The 23744-nt window shown below is 47.8% G+C and overlaps 1 protein-coding gene across 11 annotated transcripts in view; it reads left to right on the top strand.

Moving 5' to 3' along the window:
* Positions 1–23744, top strand: part of CUX1 (cut like homeobox 1) — a 457171-nt gene that overhangs the window by 400333 nt on the left and 33094 nt on the right. For 9 of the 11 annotated variants that reach the window (XM_049903554.1, XM_049903560.1, XM_049903557.1 and 6 more), the window contains 3 exons: positions 8203–8505; positions 14119–14307; positions 21462–21726. The exons of the other annotated variants lie outside the window; for them this stretch is intronic. In XM_049903554.1, coding sequence (XP_049759511.1) covers positions 8203–8505; positions 14119–14307; positions 21462–21726 — 757 coding nt within the window. The remainder of the gene's footprint in view (positions 1–8202; positions 8506–14118; positions 14308–21461; positions 21727–23744) is intronic. 11 annotated transcript variants of the gene reach the window in all.

Consider the following 23744-nt stretch of genomic DNA (forward strand, 5'->3'; position numbering starts at 1 on the left):
TGCTAATTAGGCAAAATATACATACTCAAAAGAGAAAACCTCTGTGTTTTTTATGTCAGCTATATTTAATGGAGCCCTGGTGGCACAGTGGTCAAGAGCTTGGCTGCTAACCAAAAGGTCAGCAGTTCAAATCCACCAACCGCTCCTTGGAAACCCTATGGGGCAGTTCTGCCCTGTCCTATACGGTCACTACGAGTCGGAATCGACTCAATGGCAACAGGTTTATATCTAATGGAGATAAATGACTGTAGGATATGGTAGGGCCTTCAAGGGGAGTGTGTCTGCTGTTAGATTCACGGGAAGGTTCAGGAACGGAGGAGGCTGTTGAAGCTGCTGCCGCAGAGGAAAAGTTCAGTGCTCAGAACTGTCATCAGAGCTAGACACACAAGAGGGTCTCATGCTACTGTGTGGTAGAGGCCTAGCCAATTTATGACCAAAACACAGGAGGTCAGAATAGTGTTGCTTGTCACCTTTGATGCAGAGGAGCGCATTATCTCAAGGGAGACCGTTAGGCCGTAAATCCTCAGGTGGCGCTCCTCTTCAGAGATGACCAACGTGAGCATGCGCGGCCCCACATTTCAGCCCGGGGGTGGTGTCTCCATCGTGACCTCGACGTCTGACCTTGGCTGGGAAGAGTGCCAGACTGGGAGCCTCTTGGTGTGGCTTCTGAGGCTGTCAGGACTGTCAGCTGGAAAGGCCCTAAAGCTGGACAGAGGCCTGCGGGCCACCCAGGCTCCCGCTGGCTGAGGACAGCAGCACCCAGGCATTTGCAAACTCCCCGCCGCCGCAGCTCCAGGCCTCCCCCCAGCTTCATCTTCCCCACTCTGCTTCTCCCTGCACTCTGCTTTTCCTCTTCTCTGATGGGTGCCCTTGCTTATGCTTATACCTGCCAGGCTGGGACAGTGCTGCTCCCTGTCCTGTGCAGCACCCTCCTCTCCTGTCTCTCCATGCTCGCCTGTCTTTACCGTCACTTGGAATTTCCTGGCTTGGCATGGACTCAACACCCAAACTATGGACATAATGAAAAGTGGTGCATCAGACCAGCCGCCAGTTAAATAATGTTTGGGTTCTTGTCAGAATGTCACAGAGGGCCCTGTCATTTTGTTTTCAGCAACTTGTCCTTCCGAATGCACGGTTCGCCTGATGGCATGCCAGCAGTAAAAATGTCACTTACAATAATTACTTTTTGGTGAAAATGCTTGCTGACTTCCTACCTTCAAGCTGTTTTTTACACAGTGGGGAGATAATAAGAAATGACTTTATCCCGACTGCTCAAATGAACACTAAATGACATTTGGGTTATTATTTACTGCAGATAGAGGGCTGGGTATGGAAATTTCAACAGTGGATCGGATAAACTGCAGAGAGATTTGTCTCCGGAAATTATGGCGGGTGTGCATTTTCAATTGGCTTCTATTGAAAACTTAAGACAGCTGTTGTTTGCCTGCTGTTTTGGGAATATAATATTTTTCATAATCCTTTTATAGTTCGTAAATGCCTCGTGTATTTCAGAGGGGCTTGAGTCTCTGTCTCTGCTTTCTGTATCTTGCTAACCAAGCTACACTTATGCAAGTCAAAGTCTTGCAAAAAAAAAATAATAATAATCCACACAGCTCACTTTGAAAATGTAACACCTTGCTATTGCTGTCAAAATCGGATAGACTGTGTAGCTAGACTTTTAAAATATGCAAATTACCCACTTTCAATTGTCCCAGTCCCACAGGCTTTTTGCCTAATTTCTCTCTTATCCCCAATGCCTAGCTGAGTGCATGACCCAGAGTAAACACCATTTGTTTACCAACCATGCCCTCTCCCCAGGAAGTATTTTCGTGTTGCTGTAAAAAAAAAAAATTAGCATAATGCCCTTTCGAAAATCCCTTGGGGGTGGGGGGCAGGCGCAATTAGCAAACAAACACAGAAGGTATGCATTATTTGCGTAAAATGCAGTGTTTGTAAAGTGAGTGATTGAATGAGTGAGTGAAGAGAAGGCAGTCAGGCTGTCGTGGTTTACAGTGGTTCATCATTGCCAACGTCAGGACAGGTGGAAACATGAAAGCTCTGCTCCTGATCTGGCTCAGATCCTCGCTCCATCCCTGTGACCTTGACCAAGTCGCATTGCCTGTCTGAGCCTTGGTTTTCTCACCTGGAGTGTGGGGTCTGTATTTCCACCACAGGCAGGACTAGTACGAGAACTGAGTGAAATGATGGTGTAAAAGCCCTTAGCCCACTGCCGAATTCACATTCAGTACTAAACACGTCTTGGCTCCCTTCCCTGTTCCAGCAGTGGATTGGCTTGGGTGGCTTCGTTGTGTTGTTGAGTTCCATGGGGGTTGGTACATGAATTGTGGAGAGACTGTGTCCTGAGAGGCGGCACAGTTTCTCAGCTGTGGACATGTGGGCACAGGGGTGCAGGCCCTGCCCAGCTTTGCAAATGGGCTGCGTAGAATATGGAACCTCTGAATGGTTCTGGCTGTGTAACAGGCACACTGTTTTACCTCTGTACAATGAGCGGGAGAAACACGCTCCCTCACAGGGTGGTTGTGAGGACTGGATTAGTTCATTCCTGCCTGGCGCACAGTAAGAACCCAATAAATGTTAACCGAGGTGTAGTAGCCGCTCTTAGGAAGAGTGATGTCAAAACATGGTTTCCTAAGGTGGTCTTCCGCCTCACCTCAGGACGGCTGCCTGTAAGGTGCCCCCTCAGTAAACGGCACTCCACGTACCACCGCCCAGCAAACGTGGGAGGAAGCACCCTGTTCCCCCCGCCGCACACAGCCAGCCCTAATCCCTCCTCAGTCTGTGTTTGCCGCCACCCCCGCCGCCACCCCCACCCCCAGCTCCCGGCCACCTTCAGCTCTCACCTGCCAGCTGCAGCAGCTTCCTCGGTGTCTTACTGCCCCACACAGCCAGTCCTAATCCCTCCTCAGTCTGTGTTTGCCGCCACCCCACCCCCAGCTCCCGGCCACCTTCGGCTCTCACCTGCCGGGTGCAGCAGCTTCCTCGGCGTCTTCCCGCCACGGGTTCAGTGGCTGGTTTTTCGGAAGCAGACCACCAGGCCTTTCTTCCGAGGCACCTCTGGGTGGACTCGAACTTCCAACCTTTCTGTTAGCAGCCAAGTGCATGAACCGTTTGCACCATAATGTTTGAAACATAAAGAATATTATGGGATAAAGTAGTAAAAACCATGTATCCATCGTCTAGGCTTTCTTTAACCTTAATTTTTGCTCATAGTTTACTCATGGTATTTTTTAAAAGAAATAAAACATCAAAGATAAGAGTTGAAGCCCCCTCCCTGATCTCATTCCTCCTAAAAGTGAATTAAGGTCCCTGGAGGGTGCAAACAGTTCAAGTGTGGTTCAGACTGGTGGTTCTAAGTGGTGGTTTGAACCCATCCAGCTGCGCCACAAAAGAAAGACATGGCCATCTACTTCCGTAAAGATGACAGCCCAGAAAAGCCTATGGAGCTCAGTTCTACTCCTGTAACACAAGAAGGTTGCCATAATTGAGTCGGAATCGACTCGACGGCAGTGGTTTTTTAATCTGGAATTTACTATTGATTATCATTCCCGCGCATGATTTTACATCCTAACTACTTACCTAAGTAGCCACACATGTAGGACTGGTTTGCAAGCTTTCAAGCTGTACACGACGCTATTCTGTTTCATTCTGCATCTTGCTTTTGGGGCTCGTCATGCTCGTGATGTCGATCCAGTGGCCCTTGTGTACTGATAGGATGGAGTGTGGTGCATGAATTGCCTCAGCTTAGATCCCTGACCTCCTGGCGATGGATGGATGTTGTTTCCAGTTTTCTGCTATTTCAGACAAGGCCTCAGTAATCTGTCTTGTGCCCACTTTGAATCTCCAAGAGAAGTGCTGCTGGGGTGAAGAGTGGGCCGGTCTTCAAAGAAGCCTTCCCCTGACTCCCCCCACTGCACTGGCATTCAAACACAGACGTCTTGATGCAGCCGATCCAGAGGCCTTGCCCAGCTCAGCCCCCGAGGGCTTCTGCCTCAGGCTCTTGCTGCGCTGAATTTTGACCATGGCTCAAACCCATCAGGTTCCCCCTCACCTCTAGGCTTTGTACATCCTGTTCCAAATGTCTGGAACAATCTATCTCCTCCCTGACCCTCCCACTTCTCCCAACTTCCTGGCTAATCCTGTTCCTCCCTGAAGTGCCACCTTTCCAGGAGGTCTCTCTAGTCCCTAGGCTACGTTAGCATCCCTACCTCCACCCCACCCCACCCCGCTTTGTGCTCCCATTCCCCTCATCCTTCTCCCTTGGTAACACTCCTCACCCTCTAGGCTGTCGTTTGCTGATGCGGAGTCAGCTGCCGACTCATGGCGACTCCTCGCACGACACAATGAAACGCTGCCCCATCTTGTGTCATCCCCAGGATCAGCTGTGGATCAGACCGTTGCGATCCATAGGGTTTTTACTGGCTGATTTTCAGAAGTAGATCACCAGGCCTTTCCTCCTAGTCTGTCTTAGTCTGGAAGTGCCCCTGAAACTTGTTCAGCATCATAGCAACACATCAGCCTCCACCGGTGGCTGGTGGCTGCGCATGAGGCACATCGGCAGGGAAGTGAGCCCACATCTCCTGCGTGGAAGGAGAGAACTCTGCCCTGAGCCGCCACTGCCACCCCCTCTAGGTATTTCCTCTTTAATGGCTCTTAGTCATGAGCTCCAGGAGGGCAGGGTCACCTTGACTTGTTCACTGCCATATTCGCAATATAGACTTACTGAATGAGTAGAAGAATAAATGAAATGACATGCCTTCATTCATTCGTTTAACCAGCACTTTTTTTTTCCTGTGTGTTTTTATTGAAGTAAAACTCATTCTTCACTCAGAACTATTCTGAGTTTTGACGGTCAAGACTTAGAACGGTTCCATTACCGCCCCAGCCCCTACTGCTGTTTTCTATCCATGTGGTTTTCCTTTGCCCCAAGTGTCATCTCTGTGGTTTCCTACTGGATGCAGCCTTTGAATGGATGGCCAGCAGCTCAGCCGTGGGCCAGGCACTGTGGGGGAAACAGCAGGAAGTCAGGAGGCGATTTACATCAAAAGCAGGAGAGCTTGATAGAGACAAAACATTTCAGTACAATTTAATAATAGCTGTTGTTTTAAACACCAGGTTCCAGTTGTGTGTGCTGAGCGCCAACGTTGGTGCAGGCTCATTCTTCACTGCGGTCCTGTCAGAACAGGCCTTTCTGTCCACGTTGCCAGATGAGGAAACCGGACTGTTCCAAGAAGTTAAGACTCATACCCAGGCTCAGTACCTGAATGCCAAACCCAGGGCTCTCCCTTTTTTTTTTTTTTTTTTTTTTTTTAATATATAATTGTTATTTTTAGTTACATAGAGTAGAGCAAAGCTCTGTTCTTTCAAAAAACATTATTTTAATCAGAGGATTTCATTTGCTCATTTTTGGAATAGGAAAAAAGAAGAAAAAAAAAGGCAATGTTGACTACACTTCTTTGTTCTATCAGAACGGAGAAGCAACTAGCTGCCCCCTACCCTGGGAGGGGCCTGGCCACCTCTCCAGGGAGACCCTGGGTGTTTAGCTATGAGTTTGCTTTTATCAGACTGGTCCTACAGCTGGAGCTGCGAGGCTTTCTGTAAATAGCTTTCTTAAAGAATGACTGTTCTTTCCAAAGTGACGTTGTGCGGGTGTGGATTTGTGTGTCTCCAAAAAGGCCATTTATTTGCTGTTGCATCTGTCCGTGCCTGTCCAAAACCGCGGGCCTGATGCTGCTCTCTGTGACCTGAGACCTGGCAGCATGTGCGCACATGCGCGTCTGTTGGCAAGTATACTGTCTCCAGGAAGAACACTCCCAGCTTGAGTTGTTTGCCGCATTTTAGACAGCAACTCAGAAGGTGATGTCTTAGAGTGGAGGAGCAGAGACAAGCTTGCTACAGCAGCTGGCCTTATGGAATGGATTGCTCCCCACAAAGCGATTTCAGGGCCCTAACAGGATAGGGTTTTGATCTTAAGGGTTTTACTTCTCTGAAGTCATGGACAGGAGCACCAAGGGACCCCCGTATTGTGTGGCGAAGCCCCTATTTAGCTCTCTCAGAGGTTCTTCACAGCAAAACAACGTACGGGTAGCTTGCTGAGAATGCCTAGAAGAGAGAAACACACAGCTGCTCAAGTGACTTTGCGAGTGCTGCCTCCATCGGCACCCAGCACAAAACAGGGAGGCATAAGAGCAGCCAGCACCAAGCGGCCTATTAGCTGGGCAGCCATGATTTTGACCTTGCTGTGGGTTAAAGGACACAAACCTGAGAAGAAATCTGTTTATCATGTGGGGAATTCATGCCATCCTTGACAGTATGCAGTGAGCAAGATGGATGATCTGCCAAACTGGTCCCTCGCACGGGTGAATCGGGGCAAATTCACAGCACAATTCTTTTGCTGCTTGAGGTACAAAAATAACATTTGCTGGGTTTGATACCTGGTTGTATGATGACCCGGAGGCGAGCAGCGAAGAGAAATCTGATTTGTAGGATTCATATTGCCTTAAAGATTTATATGGACCGTTTCTGCCTTTTACGCCTGTCTCTTCTACATCTTGCACAAACCATTTTTTTTTATTTTAAACCTGATTTTCTAGGTTTGAGGACATGGCTTTATGTGATCGTGGAACTCTGTATGGGTTCAGGAAAATAAAGGGGTTTATCAGTTGAATTGCCGTTGTCTTATTTGAGATGGTGCTCTTTCTAGGTATTTACACAGACTATTCCTCTTGAATTCAAAATAGGTTGTTATCCTGGGTACAGTATGTCCAGCTAAGGACATTCCCATTATATGGTAAAATGAAATTAAATTAGTACTCAGTACTGTATTTTCTTTTTAGTCAGGTGACAGGTATTTTGGGTACGTACTGTGGGTACTGAGGTTGGTTGAGTGACCCCCTAGGGCTGAGAGACAAGCAAGCAAGAGTGAAACCTAGCCCAGCCCTGTGACTTTTCACCTCTCTGGGGCCACAGAGACAGTGCTCCTGAGCCTACGTGAGACTGTCTGGTTGGCCCCTTGTATGTGGCACTGTGAGTCCTTACATGTAATGTCAGCATGGGTGTGGGGAGAAAGTGTGCCAAGACACGAAACCAGAGCAGATTTTACATGATGGCCAGGACCTCAGCACTAACTCACTGTGTAGTTTTCTTCCTGGACACAGTCTTTCTCTCTCTTTGGAAATTAGAAAATGGCCGAAGTCTTTACTCCAGACATCCCAAGACTAGAATCCAGCCTATTTTGTCAGCTTTTATGGGTGATGATATTGGAGAGGGCAGAAGGTTCCACTCACCAACAGAGTATGTGGTGACCATTCTCCCTGGGCACAAGTAATCATGCCAACAAGGCAGAGGTACTTCTTAAGGAAGGAGAGTGTGAAAACCCAGCTGTCCATAGCAGCCTAGGTCATTTCTGCTGTCTGTTACAGCATGACAGAGAGGAACAAAGGGCTTGGTTTTCACAACCCAGCAGTACTGGGTTTGACCTAGAGCTCTGAAATGGAAGGGCAGGAGAAAAGAATAGGTGCTCCTCTCTCTTTGGTTTCCTCATTCTTCCTCTAGAAATGGGTGGTGTAGAGCCTTCTGGGCATCAGAGTAAAAACTAATCTGGAATCCTGAACAGCAGAATATTTACCCCAGGAAGACTCAGCAATGGGCTGTGGAGGGTGGAGGGGTAGAGCAGGGAGTCACTGACTGAAGCTTCAGGCTTCCTTTTCAAAGGTCTTTGTAACCGGTGACCACACATCATTGGCAACCTTGATTTAAAATAATCTGTCTGTTTTTTGTTGTTGTTGTTGTTATGGAAAATATGGACAATATAATTATGCAAGTTATAATCTAGCCAAGGTACTTCTGAATTATAGAATTATGGGGCTTTATTAGAAGAAACCATGACAGTGGTTACATATGGCTAAGGTGAAAGATACTTCTTCACAGAATGCGCTTATTTCATGCCTTCAGAAACCTCTTATTTAAATGCTTAGTTTTTCTTCTGTTACTTTTTTTTTTTTAATAAAATTAGAGACTACTGTCAGTCAAAAAACTATGAAACAGTTCATTTAGGTCCATACAGTACCTTACCGTTTATGTCTTGTATAGGGCATCTAATTATTATTTCTTAGATAAGTAAAGTGAAGGTACATGGTGAAAGAACTATTTTAAGCCGCAGTTTCTCCTGTGCTTTAATTACAGAAAGCACTCCAAAGACCTCAGCCAGCTGCAGCCCTGCACCCGAATCACCAATGAGTTCTAGCGAATCAGTGAAGAGTTTGACTGAACTGGTTCAGCAGCCATGTCCCCCCATTGAAACAAGTAAGGAGGGAAAACCACCCGAACCAAGCGAACCTCCAGCTTCAGACTCCCAGCCCACAACCCCACTGCCTCTCTCCGGACACTCAGCTCTCAGCATTCAAGAATTAGTAGCCATGTCGCCAGAGCTAGACACCTATGGCATAACCAAGAGGGTCAAGGAGGTGCTGACAGACAACAACCTCGGTAGGTTCTTTTCTCAACTGCTAAGTCTGTTTGAATCTGTGAAATTCAAGTAGGGGTAGTAGTAATAGTAGCAACAAAGGCTGTCTAACTTCATAGAAGGTAATGAGAATCACCAGCACAAACCAGATTCCCATGAGGTGGAGGTCAGACGTATCTCAACTCTCCACCTTTTCACTAATTCTGACCCCAGCCATCCCTCCCGTGGCACTCTCTGCTTCTCTTCCAGGTTTGAAAATCCATTGCGATGGCTCACAGAACTCATGAACTATACTTACAGTTGAGTGGTTTATTAAGAAACAGGGTACAACTCAGGATCAGGATCAGGAAGGAAGTAGGCAAAGCCTCCCTTCTTCAATGCAGGACAGCTCTCTCAGCTCTTCTCTACCATGCAGGCCTTCTCTCCATCACCCTCAGGATAGGCTTCATCTTGGCTCCATTAGGACAGGCTCCTCTTGGCCCTGCTATCTGTCACATCACCACCAAGTTTGCCACAGGGTCACTTCTGGGTCTGTCACCACCAGCTTTGGTGCTGACCCCCTTCCAGGCCTGTTACTGTCTTCAGTGTTACAGCCCTTGACCCATGTAACAGCTCTTGCTTCCTTTCTCTCTCTGCTTCTTCTTTCTTCCTTCTGCTTCTTTCTGTCTCTAAAAAACCCTTGTGGAGCTGTCTGCTTAAATCACAAACTCCTGATCAATTTCAAGGCATGGCATTTCCACCAGGGCCACAAACTGACCAATCCCCTCTCAGTAGGCCACAGGCACTTTATTTGCATACTAGGCTACAACTCACCTCATTTGCATGGTCTGTTAACCAGTCCCTACAAGGTGCATACCAATCACAGGGCAGGCTGCAGTCCAGGGCCAGACAAAAAGTATCAAACCACGAGTAGTTTACAGCTTACCCTGGAAATGTCAGTCAACCTACACAAAGGTAACAAACCTTCTGGGGTAGAAAACTAGGGCAAAGCTCAAAGCTTAGGGGAAGAATCTCTCAAGCTGTTTTTCCAAAGAGCCAAGGCAAAAGGCCATGTAAACAACTCATTTCACCAGAGTCCTAAGGAAGACTGGAACCCTGAAATAAACTCTCAGGCTGAGCCAGCGAAGGGCTTAAACGTATATAAGCTACCTGTAAGAACACAACTGCCTAAAGCTGTGGCTACTGAGGGACTGATAAGGGTGCTTCTCCAGGCCAATCCCAGCACCGCCCTGCCCCCCCCCCCACCCAACCATCCCTGTGCCCTCCGTGGGATCACTTGGAAGACTCGGATGTGGGCCGGAGTAGGCTCCGGCAGTCCACTCAGACTCTCCCTATTGGGACATATCCACAGAAACTCCAGATCCTTGTTGGGCACCCGAGCTGGGCAGGATCCATGTCAGCCCAGCAGCACCTGGGACCTGCAGTATGGCTTAATGGAAGAGTCCAACAGACTCTGGATTCAAAACTTAATCCTTCTATTTACTGATAATGTGATACTGGACCAGCCACTTTATTCTCTGAGCCTCCTCAGTAAAACTACAATAATAATGCCTGAAGTCAGGTTTGTTTGAGCAGCAGTAATCCTGAGCACCACCACACCTGGCCATCGGTAATCTATTATTGTTGTTGTCCCTGCTTCTCCTGAAGCTGTCTCCATGCCCCAGGCCTGCCCCTCGGATGAGGCAGGCCCTGGAGAACGGAGTTTGTCAGCCCTCCCATTTGCCCAGCATGTGCTACAGCCTCCCGGGGGCTCTGGCTGAGAAGGCTGTCCCTGCGGGCTCCATGTCTCCCTCCTCGTCAGTTGGTGTGGCTTAAGAATGATAGTGTATTTAGTCTTTTTTTTTTTCTTTTTTAATTTTTATCATGTTTTAAGTGAAAGTTTATGTTTAGTCATTTTTAAACTACTGTGTTCCTGCAGCGTAGCCTTGGCCAGACATGGTTCTCCTGGCTTAGGCCTCCAGAAAATGGAAACAACCATCCCCCCGAATAGTTATGTCTTTCTTATTTCCTGGGTGTAAAAGTCAATTAGAGGGGAACCATTCTCCTCTGCAGTGCATGTTAGGACAGCCCCAAAGAGTGATCGGAATCTGTTCAGTGCTTTTAGGAGGGATCTAGTGTGTCTCCTTCTTTTTCCCAGGGGAGAGGAAAAGAAGAGAATAGCAGTGAGCCGAGTTCCCGTACAGTTTGCTTAATGATCTGACAGCCTGAGGACTAGACCAGCTTGTCTGGTCAAGGCCTTCTACCCCTCTGTCTCTGCAAATCATTACACAGAGCAGAACAAGAGAGAAAGTAGTATCGATCGAGAGTTTTTTTAATTAAAGTCAATTCATAAAAATAAAAATTTAGCTATCGATTGAAAAATTTGTGAAGTCCCGGTGCTGCTATAACAGAAATACTACCGGTGGGTGACTTTAACAAACAAATTTATTTTCTCACAGTTTAGGAAGCTGTAAGTCCGAATTCAGGGCACCAACTCTAGGGGAAGTTTTTCTCTCTGTGTTGGCTCTGGAGAACAGTCCTTGTCTCTTTTGAGCTTCTGCTCCTGGGTGATCTTCATGTGGCCTGGCATCTCTCTTCCCCATCTCTGCTTGCTAGTTTGCACTTAATCTCTTTTATATCTCAAAAGAGATTGACTCAGGACACACCCTACACTTATCCTGTCTCATTAACGTAACAAAGAAAACCCATTCCAAAATGAGATTATAACCTTCAGCATAGAAGTTAGGATTTACAACATATATTTTGGGGGTACAACACACAGTTCAATCCTTAACAGTCCCTTATGTTGATCAGTTATTGAAATGTACACAGCTTCCTAGACTTGAGTCATCCCCTACTTCACAGTTTTGTCACAAGTCCGAGGAAGCAGGCCCGATATATTATTGCTGTTTGCTCCCTGTAAGAGATTCATTTCGTATAAAAGTTGAAAGGCCTCAGAAAAAAGCTCTCATTTTAGAACACTGATGAGTTGTAAGATCGTAGTTATAAGACTGTGGATATTGCAGTCGCCTCCCTGGTATTTCTGTCGTTTCTCCATCAGTGATGAAGTTTCAGATGAAGTGGGCAGCTGCTGTTAGGTACACCCCAGTGGCCGAAGGAACTCATTTTCAAATGCTGGGAAGCGTAAACAGAGTGATCTTAGGGTGACCCTTTTCATCCCAGACAGACAACGCCCTCCTCTTTGAGCAGGAGCTTCTAGAACAGCTCAGTAGCAGCAGCAGCCTGGGTTGGAGATCAGAAGCAGTCTTCATGGTTGCCCGAACTGGTCTTGGCTACTCAGGGAAAGTAACTCCCTCCCCTACTGAGGTCTTAGTGGAGTCATGAACACAGAGGGGCCAGGGTAGAGCTGAATTAGGCAGCAAAGATTTTCATGGGTCAAGACCCAAGCGTCATCTTAACCCTTGACCTGGGATCTGGTGGTGTTCATAGGTAACCCCCGGAATGGTAGGCAGAATGTTGTGTACATGTACATCGTATCAGGTAAGGATCTGTAGCTTTCTTCAGGTTCCCAAAGGGATCTGTGATCCAAAAAAGATTAAGAACCGCTGCTGTGACTCCTCTACAAGTCATACAAATAGTTGTCCAGTACACCTGGGTGGCCCAGCAAATAATTAACTGTTCGTGTATATTGCTTTCCTGGACGTAGAAAGCTCCTTAAAATACAAGGAGATTAATTTGTCAGGCTGGAAACCCTGGTGGCATAGTAGTTAAGTGCTATGGGCTGCTAACCAAAGGGATGGCAGTTCAAATCCACCAGGCACTCCCTGGAAACTCCATGGGGCAGTTCTGATCTGTCCTATAGTGTCGCTATGAGTCCTAATCGACTCGATGGCACTGGGTTTGGGTGAATATGTCAGATTAGAAATAGGTAAAATTCTGAATCAGAACTACCACAGCCTCCACCAGACTGAGTCCAAAACAACTAGATGGTGCCCGGCTACCACCACTGACTGCTCTAACAGGGATCATAATAGAAGGTCCCAGACAGAGTGGGAGAAAAATGTAGAATAAAATTCAAACTCACCAAAAAAAGACCAGTCTTACGGGTCTGACAGAGACTGGAGAAACCCCAAGAATATGGCCCCCAGACACCGAATACCCTTTAGACCCAGTGCTGAAGTCACTCCTATAGTTTACCCTTCAGCCAAAGATTAGACTGGCCTATAAAAAAATCACACACGTTCAACAGTGTATGAGACCAAATGGGCAAAGACAAGAAGGCAGGAAGGGACAGGAAAACTGAACGAATGGAAATGGGGAACCTGAGGTCAAGAAGGGGGGTAGAGTGTTGACACATCGCAGGGTTGGCAACCAATGTCACAAAACAATTTGTGTATTAATGTTTCGTGAGATACTAATTTGCTCTGTAAACTTTCACCTAAAGCACAATTTAAAAAAAAAGTAAAATTATTTTAAGACAGCCACAACAAAAAATTGCAAAGGACTTGGGGCATCTACAGGCCAAACTAAGAGTTTGAAAAGCAGAGAAGCAATGGGTTGACCAAAATCAGTAAATTTATCTTTAAGTTAATATAACTAGTGCAAAACTAATTACTTTCTCAGACTCGAACCTTATCGTGCAGTAAGTTTTCACTGGGGGCCCGCCCTTACAGGGCAGCGCTAACTAATTTCCTTCCGTGGCTACCCTGTGAGCACAGGCGAAGGTGTTTCCATTTCACAGATGGAGGAAGTGAGCCGCAGGGGGAGTAAGCCGGTCACCATGCTGAGGGGGGAGGGAAGAGGTGTTCCCTGACCTGGGTGTCCGTGGTCTGTATGCTTTATGGGACCAAACACTGGCCTCGGAACACACACGCTTGGAACACAGTCTTCATTTCCAGCTAAGAAACGCTGTGCATTTACCTTCCCCTGCTGGGACCTTCAGGTTGTGGCGAGTTCTCATGTGTACCTTTAAAAGTGGTCCACAGCTGAACGGCTCTCAGAGAAGTGGAAGTTCTTTTTAAGCCTCTGAAAACCACTGGAATCGGAATGCGCTCTCCAGAGGCGCCGCCCTCTGAGGACCTGAGAGGCAGAACCTGAGAGGCAGGCCGCTCACCCGCCAGGAAGGGGGTTTGATCCCCTTTGAGTCACAGCCAGCAAAGGCCGCTGTGGCCGCGGGAGCAGACTGTGGATTTAGAAATGGCCTGCTTTTCAAAAACGTAGAGCTGAGGAGCTTTCCTCCTCTTCCCTGCCAGGACCCTGGGTCAGGTGCCCTGCTTTCTCAGCGAGACTGATCACCTCGCTGATTGTGATTGAGGCAGTGCGGCAGGCCCTCTGATTGCAGGTCAGAAAAGAGTGGTCTCCCAGTGGGCTGCTCGGCCTCCTGAGCCTGGGTCTCGGGATTTAGCTACCTCTGGTAAGTGCCACAGGTGTCATCCAGGCCTCAGTTCATCTGAAACCTCAAGGCTTTTTGGAGAGAAACGTTTGTTGTGTACGAGCGGAATGCAGTACCAACTCGGTCACTGGTGGAGTCTGTGAGCAGTCGGCCAACTCGGAGCCGTTGCTCCGAGCCAGGACCCAGCTGGCCAGACTCTGAGCCTGCAAGCCTGTGTCTGATTTGGACCTTGATCTTGTACACTTGTCCTACCAGATCCCTGGATCTCAGCGATGACCTCTCTCGGTGATTTTCTTTCCTCTAGGCCAGCGCCTATTTGGGGAGACCATCTTAGGGCTCACCCAAGGCTCTGTCTCCGACCTCCTTGCTCGCCCAAAACCCTGGCACAAGCTCAGCCTGAAAGGACGGGAGCCCTTTGTCCGGATGCAGCTGTGGCTGAATGACCCTAACAACGTGGAAAAGCTGATGGACATGAAACGGATGGAGAAGAAAGGTAACTCCTGCCCTCCGCCCTGGCGAATTGCTTTCTCACGTATAGACAGGCCGTTTCTCTTCAGTCCTTCCCATGGAGCTCACTGGGCACACTGACCGGGCCAGGGCACTGTCAGGGAGACAGGAGTTTTTACAGTCACCAAGGACGAGTACCCAAGGGGACTGGAAATTGGCGGCTCCGTCTACCCAGCAGCCTGAAGCCAAAGAGTTTGAGCATTTGGCAGGGGTGAGGGGGCGCTTTAATGATTTCTCACAATTGCCCGTCAGTCCCTTTCCCCCTTTTCCTCCTCTGAGGAGAGTAAGGCCGCCAAGGAGAGCTGCACAGCACTTGGTGGGTGGTGGTTCGTAGTTTTTGTCTTGTTGTTGGGTCGGTGGGGTGTTAAAACATCTATTGATTGAGTATGTACCATGCGCCAGAAGCTTTCCTATATTATTTTACTTCAGTGATAATTAGTAAATCCATTTTATAGATAAGGAAGCTGGGGTTCAGAAGGCCTAGGTGCTTCCGTTAGGGCTACCCAACCTAGAAAATGGCAGGGCAAATTTCTGCCAGAACAGAGTTCTCTTTTGCTCTTACTTTGTACCCTGAAGGGACACAGCCTCCCTAGAGAGAGAGGGGCTGGTATTGTCTCCAAATGCATTCAAAGCAACTGTTGCTGAGCAGCCTTTTTGTACCCTGTAGGCCACAATACAGGACAACAATAAAGGGGAGTGTACCTTCCTGGTGGAAAGTAAGACCTACTTTGTCTTGTGGTTTGCAGCCCCAAGTACCGGCCCCATTAGTCCACCCCTTAGAGGGACACCAGGGGTGGATTAACCAGTAAGCAAGGTATGCACCAGCTTAATTGTGTTTACTTACTAATCTGTAGTGCACAATTTCACATGTGGTCAAAGATGTGGTGAAAGACAGGTGAAATTGTGGTCACATGTGGTCAAAGATGTGGTCACATGTGGTCAAAGATGTGGTGAAAGACAGGTGAAATTGTGCACTACAGATTAGTAAGTAAGCAAAAGTAAGCCCATGCATACCTTGCATATTGAGTAATCCGTCCCTGAGGGGCACACAGTCCTCGGGTCACTAATAGTGCAGTGTGCTCATGAGGTGGCTGAATTTGAATACCTTAAATGTAGATATTGGACCCAGCTGCTGGACCGGCTGTAAGCAGCTGTGAGCGCCCTCCTTAATCAGCTGATCTTAACTAAGAGTGGACGTCACAAGCAGCCGTGGGGCTCTGCCTGGCCCCATCCCCAGAGCATGTGGGGAATGGGGAGCCAGGCCAGTATTGTCTTAACTCACGAGGGGACTCTGCTGTTGACTCCAGCTGCACATTACTGTTCTCACCCACCCAGGGAAAGGGCTGGAGCTCTGGGAGGGAGCGAGATGTCTCTGTAGCTGCCTCCTCCAGGAACTCCGTGGGACTGGGCCCTTTTATAGTAATAAAGACTTCCATTTATCGAGCACTTCCTCTTTGCCAGGCACTGTGCTGAGACTTCATGTAGTCCACACAGCTCCATAGAGTATAGATGTCATTATCCTATAAACATGAGGAGCAGACAGTTATAAAACATACCTAATTTCAACAGCTGGTTTAAGCAGGGGGCAGGAATTCAGACTCAGGGTTGTCTGGCGTTACAGCTGGAACTCTTAAGTATGTGTTCTGCCGCCTTGTACTTAGAGTCTGCCACTCTGGGATCTGAGGGCACTGCTGGCCTGCTGGTGACGTGCTCAGGTATGGCCTTCTGGCCACTGAGGGCTCTAGCCTGCCCCCAGGAAAGTGGCCCAAGGCTTTGACACAGGCACAGCCAGGCAGCACTTCCAGCTCCAGAGGCGTGATACCACATCACCCAAGAAAAAAAGTTAATTTTAACTTTTTATTACGGGAGATTCAAACCTATACCAAGAGTAGAGAGCACACTATCACAAACTCAATACGTCTGTCCGTCACTGAGTTTCAATGATTGTCAATACTCACACAAGCAATTTTAAAGCTTTCTACAGTCTGTCAAAAGGTACCACCCCACAGCCACCTTAAGCATGGCGAGGCTACTCGCTGCCCCCTCCCTGTTCAGGGCCAGTAGTTCTGAACACCATGGCCAGCCCCTTTGGAGGCCACTTCCTGACGAGCCTCCTGTTGCTTCAGCAATCAGGAGGGAAGAGAGTCCTCATTTTACCACCCTGGTGTGTCTCTCATCCTGGGCCAGGAGGAAAGGACCTTAGCCCACCACACATGGATCTTCAGGGGCCTCCCAGGCCTCTGCTCTTCCTTCTGCATGGGCTGTGGGCGCCATCTTGTGTTACAAAAGAGTTACTGTTGCAGCGGGATACAGGCCCTTGGTAACATCCCAAGAGCCCTAGCAGCAGCTGTGGCCCCACTGTCTTCCCTCTACACATACATCTTCCCTCCACACGTAGGGCAGAGGAGTCTTCACTCACCCCTGTGGGAGACCCAGGCACCTGACCTGCCAGATGGGGCAGTGGGTGACCACAACCCAAGTACTTCCTCAGTGTCTGTGGTTACCATCAGCTACTGTTGATCCCTCAGCCCCAGGGTGGGCACTGGAGAGAATCACCACCACAGTCCAGCTCACTTCTTTCTGACCTTTGAGGAGGTCATATGCATTTTCTTTGGGGGAAATTTACCTTCCCAATTGTTTCCTATGGCAAGTTTGTTAAGTACCTTTCTGTAGTATCTGTAAAATGAGGGTAATAATGCTGACTTTATCAGGTGGTAAGGAGTAGAAAGAATATGCCTAGTATAACAACCAGCACATGTAAGTGCTCAATAAATGGTCATTACTCAAATAATTTCTGTTCCTTTAAAAATATTGAAATAATTTGTAATCCAGGCCACATGATTGATAGGGAGGCCATGCTTCTTTCTCTTCCATAAGCTTTTTTTCTCCTCCTTTTAGGTCTAATCTTTTATTCCTCTCCTTATTTCTTTTTTCCTCATAAACCTTCTTTCTCTACCCTGGTCTATCTTCTGCCTTTCTGTCCCCTTCATGAGATGGCCCTTGAACCACCTGTTCACACAGCCTCCCTCATGCGCACCCCACACAGGCTCTGCAGGCTCAGTGGGCTCGGCTCCTACGTGCTTACAGATGGACCCTGACACTCTCTAGTCCTCTCTCTGTCATTTCCTTGAGACCGGAATTCCAGTGCTGCCTTTGAAATGCTGAGGGTCCTGGGGACACTGCCTCGGGTGCCTGCTCGCCTGCTACAGCGTGGCAGGGCAGGGACACTGCCACACCACGTGGTATGGTGGGACAGGCAGCACTGCCCCAACAGCCTTAGGTCAGATCTCAGTTCTGTCACCTGCTCTGTGACCTCAGGCAAATCCTTTAACCTCTGTAAGCTTCCATTTCTTCACCTGCAAACAGGGACCATAATGGTACTTCCCCCACAGCGTGACTTTGAGGATTAAACTGTAAATGTCAGTGGTTGCTGCTATCGATGATGGTTACTGCCACTCTGCTATGGCATGGAAACCCTGGTGGTATAGTGGTTAAGAGCTACCACTGCTAACCAAGAAGGTCAGCCGTTAGAGTCCACCAGGCGCTCCTTTCAAACCCTATGGGGCAGTTCTCTGTTACATAGGGTTGCTATGAGTCGGAATCGACTCAACGGCAATGGGTTTGGTTTTTGGTTCACTATGATATGCCACTTGAATTAAATATTATTTCTCATCTTCTATCAGTTGTAAGAACTTTTAAAGACTTTTCAGGCTGTATTCCAAACTAGTTCACTAGAAAGATCCGTATAGATGAGCCATCTGCTAAAGAAGTCAGAATGGTTTTAACTTGAAGTATAGTTGGTAATTAATAATGTGTAGAAACAGAGAGGAATAGATGAAGCACAAATAACATTCCAGAACATATAATCCAGAAATCATGGCCCCTTTACGGTCCACTCAGTAACACATCCCCAAGTGACAGTCACCACATATTGCATCTTTGGGCCTAATCTCAGCCTCCTCTTAACCCACCATTCCACAGTAAAGACAGACTAACAGTACAGGTGCTCCCCTACGTCCCCACATCCCCAGCCTTTTTGCCACCTGCCATCTCTCCTCCTGCACCATCATCTCCAGCCACTTCTCCTCCAGTCTTGGGTTGCACCCCTGCTTCCTTTGAAGTCTGTTTAGGCAGGCTTTGCTTTAAGTCCCCCGCTTATATCCATCATCTGCCAGCCTCTGCTCATTCTCTACTTTCTGTCAAGACTCTGGCACAGGATCGTAGCCTTCCTCCATATGCCCGGGGGGATTTACCGCCCCTGTGGAAGACCTATCTGACCTGTCTAACACCCAGGCCGCAAGTTCTTTAGCCTTCTCAACCCCTGGCTCTTCCCCAAATCTCATTATCACCCAGAACTACTCTGCATCTCAAACCCTAAACCCATGTACCTTATTCACTGGCCACAAACTGCCTTCTCATCATCTTTCTCTTCACATTCCACCTTCCCATCCTTTAAACCAAGATGGCCTTCAGGCGCTTGATGTACCGTCCCGTGCTTCCCCCATCAGTTTGCCCTCTGCTGCCTTATTTCCTTTCCCAGGCATCCTAGACGCCATGGCCCATCCCTTCAGTACTCTCTGGCCAATATGCTCATATCTCTATGATATGAAGAATGTTTTTCCATTCCTCTTCCCCCAGTCTTGGGTTAGTGCTCCTGCCAGTTTTCTCCACTATCCTCTTTGGCTTCTGGGTCCTGCTAGAGAATGTCCCATAACTTCGTGGGTTGGTGCCACCTCAGGCTTACAGTCTTCAACCTCAGTGGGATCTTCTGTGCTTCTTTCTCACATCCTTAGCCATCCCTCTCCTCCATCCCCCACCACAATTTCATACTATCCCCCAACCCCCAAGATTTCTTTCCCATCGCCTCTTTCACATTCTCATCAAGTCACCTTTCTGCCTACCTTTGTACTTCATAAAGAAAACAAAGGCCATCAGCCTTCCCCACCTCAGTCCCTATGAACCTGTGTGTATATCTACCTACATGTCCTCCCTCCCTGCTATCTCCTACCACCTGTGTCCAGGACCCAACCTCATGCCCTTCCAGTGACTATCCTCTCTTTCACCTGTATGTCCAACTCTTTTTCTGTCATCTCTCTCCCCTCAGCTTAGAAGCATTCTCAGCTCTCTTTCATCTTTAAAAACCCATCCTCAACCCTGGATTTCCCATCAGAAGCCACCCTGTCTCTTGCTTTTCTTTTAGTTAGGCTTCTTAAAATAGTAATTTATACTCCCAGCCTTCAGTTCCTCACATCCCATTAACTGTTCAACCCACTTCCGTCTGTTTTCTGCTCCCATGACTCCACTGTGTCTGCTCACCAAGGTTACCAATAATCCCATCACTAAGTCCGAAGGACATTCCTGGTCTTCGCCAAACTTCCCTTTCTGCAGCATTTGACACTGTTGACCACCCCCTCCTCCTTGAGATTCACTCCTCCTCTATAATGCCATCGTCTCCTGGTTTTCATTCTGTCTCTTTCTATACTTCAGGGGTTCTTCCTATGAGCATCCTCTACATGTTGGTGTTTTCCAGGGTCCCATTCTTGGCTCTTTTCTATCTCTTTCCCATCTACATTGTTAACTACACTTTCTATTCTGATGCTTCCCAGGTTCCTCTCTCTAGTCCAGTCTATTCTTTTGAGCTAAAAACCTATATCCAACTCTCACCTGGACATCTTGATATGGGTGGCCCAGAGACCCCTCACATCAACACATAGTCCAAGACTGATCCATCATCTTCCTTCTTTAATCTGCTTCTTCCGTGGTGCCCAACCCAAAGACACCAGCACCCACCTCTTCTCCCAGGTCTCCAGAGAGTCATCCTTGGCTCCCCTCTCCTTCAGTCTCATTTAATCAGTCACCAAAATCCCATCACTTCCATCTCTTCCAAAAAACCAAAAACCAAACCCAGTGCCATCAAGTCAATTCCGACTCATAGTGACCCTATAGGACAGAGTAGAACTGCCCAATAGAGTTTCCCAGGAGCACCTGGCAGATTTGAACTGCTGACCCTTTGGTAAGCGACCGTAGCACTTAACCACTATGCCACCAGGGTTTCCTTCTATCCCTTAGCGTCTGCAAAAGCCATCTGCTTTTCCCCAGCCCCACTACTGTTGTTGTTGTGTGCCATGGAGTCGATTCCAACTCACAGCAACCCTGTAAGAGTGGAATTGCCTCATAGGATTTCCAAGGATGTCATCTTAATGGAAGCAGATTGTCACATCTTTCTCCCCTGGAGCAGCTGGTTAGTTCGAACAGCCTTCCTTTTGGCTAGCAGCCAAGCTCTTAACCACTGAGCCACCAGGGCTCCTTCCATTATTATCAGCTAAGTTCAAATATTTATCATTTGTACTTCCTATGAGGACCCTTCCTTCCAATCCTTTTTGATGACTAGAGCAGTCATCAAAAACACGTATCTGATTATAGCATTGCCTTGATTAAAATATTTCCGTTCTCCTCATTACCTTCAAGGTCAGGTGCAAACTTTTGGCCTACCCTGGCTCTGCCCACCTCTCCAGCTTCATCTCCTACAACTTCTCCTACCACCACCACTCCCTTGCAGGCGCACGGACATACACACACACAGGTGTACATACACATACTTTACCCATGCTGTTTTGTGCCTCTGCGTCTTTGCACATACTGTTTTCTACAACAGCTTCCTGCATCTTCTACCTCAGTCCCTATTTGTTCTGGCTTATCCTTTCCTGTCCTTCAAGATTCCGTTTAAACATCCTTTCCTCTGGGAAGCCTCCCCTGACCTCTTCCCAGGCAGAGTTGAGTAATCTCCCTCTGTGTCCTCCATGGTACCCCGTGCTTACCTCCCATATCCCATTCTACTGTGGCCGTCTATCTGTCCACTTCTCTGTGTCCCCAATAAACTCTTAGTTCTGCCAGGACAGACAAGGACCTCATGTTACAATGAAGCAGACCCTCAGTGAATGTGTGTTGGGTGATAGAATGGTTCTAGTCCAAGAGTTTTGAGACGCTCTTGGGAAGAGCAGGGCAGAACAACCAGCTGCCAAAACCTACACAACAGAAATTAAAAGCTGACGGCGCACGGTCATGCTAGTGGGGGTCGGGCTGGTGTGGGCTCTTTCACTCTGGGCCTTACATCTCAGTCTGCCTCCTCTTCCTCCCCAGCCTACATGAAGCGACGGCACAGCTCAGTCAGTGACAGCCAGCCCTGTGAGTCCCCCTCCGTTGGCATCGACTACAGCCAGGGCGCCAGCCCCCAGCCCCAGCACCAGCTGAAGAAGCCCCGAGTGGTGCTGGCCCCTGAAGAGAAAGAAGCTCTGAAACGGGCATATCAGCAAAAGCCATACCCGTCACCAAAAACCATCGAAGAACTTGCCACCCAGCTCAACTTGAAAACCAGCACCGTCATCAACTGGTTCCACAATTACAGGTACGGCCCTGCCATCGCCCAGTAAACGGTGGCTCTGAGAGTGAGCCCACTCAGCCCTGGGAAGAGGCTGGTCCGTACTCGAGCATGGCCATCCAGTGCCACCGGAATGATGTTCTGGCTGCTTGGCCATGGCACACTGGGGCTGAGAACTTGGCGTTTGGTCGCTTGGCAAGTTTCCCGTGTCTTTTCCTTTTAAGTTTTTAACTCCAGAGATGTAGGCCAAGTCTCTTCTAATCAGCATCACATAGTTGGAGACAGTCTACTTCTGCCATGACCAGAAAAAAACCACCACCTCTCAGCTATGTCATTGAATAAGGGAGAGTGTAGGCGTCCATGGTCCATAGCAGTGAACGTTTATCTCTGAGCGACTTTTTGATGCTTTCTCAGGGTCTTTTATAGTACTGGTTTCCATATTAGTTTGCTTAGCTGTATAAGTAAATTAAGTAGTTTGGTAAAGTTCTTTCTTTTGGTACAATTCATGAGCTAACAAAGAGTTATTGAAGGTCTACTAGATCTCCAGACACTGAGCTAAGTATTTTGACCAACATTATATCACTTGATCCTCACAACTATGTAAGGAATATAATAGTATCTTCATTTTACGAATGAAAAATTGGAAAACTCGCTGGTGCAAAGGGCCCGGTGCTCTCCTAGTAGGTCAGGGTGGACAAGGGGTAAAGTGTTTGGAGCAGATACTGGAAATCACTGAAGGATAATGAATTGCTGCTCATAGCTATAATCAAGACTCCCTACTGGTAGAAACCAAGAATTCCCAGTGGCCTGATAGAAATTCCTGCTTAATGCCTTTTAAGTGGCCAGCTCGATTGCCAGTTCTCATCAGAGCATCATTTTCTGTAGGGCTCAATAAAACTGGGGGAGGTAGGTGCTCCTGGCTGTCCCAGGTTGGCAGGTACACCTGTGTAGCCTGTGCACTTGGAGCCTTCACGGGTACTCACCTGAAACCAGTGGCAGGCAGTGTTCAATCATAGACAGTCAGGGACTAGCAGAAGAGTTCTCTCCCCAACTGGGTCCTGCTTCTCTCTAATAGGTTCTGTTAGGGTTTCTGAATGGGGCCCAATAAACCACCCAGGTTCTGAATAAATTGGAAATTTTCTAAAATATTAGATAGGCACTAAATAATACCTTTATCGCTGAGAAAGGCTAAGTCAACAGATACCACTTAATGTAAGTGCCAAATGGACCTGCTACCTGCACCCTAGAACCAGGCAGATTTATCCAACTTGATAGCACTGGCCCCAGGAGAAAGAAAGTCGATAAGCTGAGCACAACCAGCTTATTCGTCCCAAATTTACAATCAGGTAAAAACAGAGACACAGGCAAGCCAGGAGACACAACGATCGAGCTCCCCATACACGGAAGGAAACTTCAGAAGCAGTAATGAAGCTCTCCCCAACCACACACCAAGTGAAGTGAAGGAGAATGAAAGGACATGTGGACAGAAGTTCCCCGGACCTCTCCTTGCCATGTGTTGTGCAGTCCCATTTTCACTTTCTAGACACAGAGGTGCATTCAAATATGTGCTTTCAAGCCTCCTACAAGTTAGGTCCATTTTAATGCAAGTATGGTAGCTCTGGACAGGACCACACAAAGCTGTGGATTACTGAGTATTTGGGCAGAGGTACTTGCCAGTTATAAAAAATACCTCCAAAATGATTTTTTCCTGGCCCTGCTTGGGTCACCTTTTCCCCTGGTCCCCCTACAGGCCTCAGCTGAGTGGCAGTCACAGCCCCCTGGCCAGGGCATGCTCTCTGGGTTTCTCATCTGCTGTCACTTGCCTTGCTTACCTTCTGACAGCCACAGTAATTAATGCCCATTACCTGGTGGTCAGCTGACCGTTGTGGTGATACCTCATTTGTGCGTTACATTAACAAATTCAGCTATACACCCTTGGCAAAAAAATAGAGAAAGAATAGCAATAGGAGCTCAAAATTTAATGAATGAGTCCAGATCCAGAATAGACACTCAATAAATGTTTTCTTTCAAAAATAACTCCACAG

This window comes from Elephas maximus, chromosome 12 (assembly GCF_024166365.1).
Source record: "Elephas maximus indicus isolate mEleMax1 chromosome 12, mEleMax1 primary haplotype, whole genome shotgun sequence".
Taxonomy (NCBI): Eukaryota; Metazoa; Chordata; class Mammalia; order Proboscidea; family Elephantidae; genus Elephas; species Elephas maximus.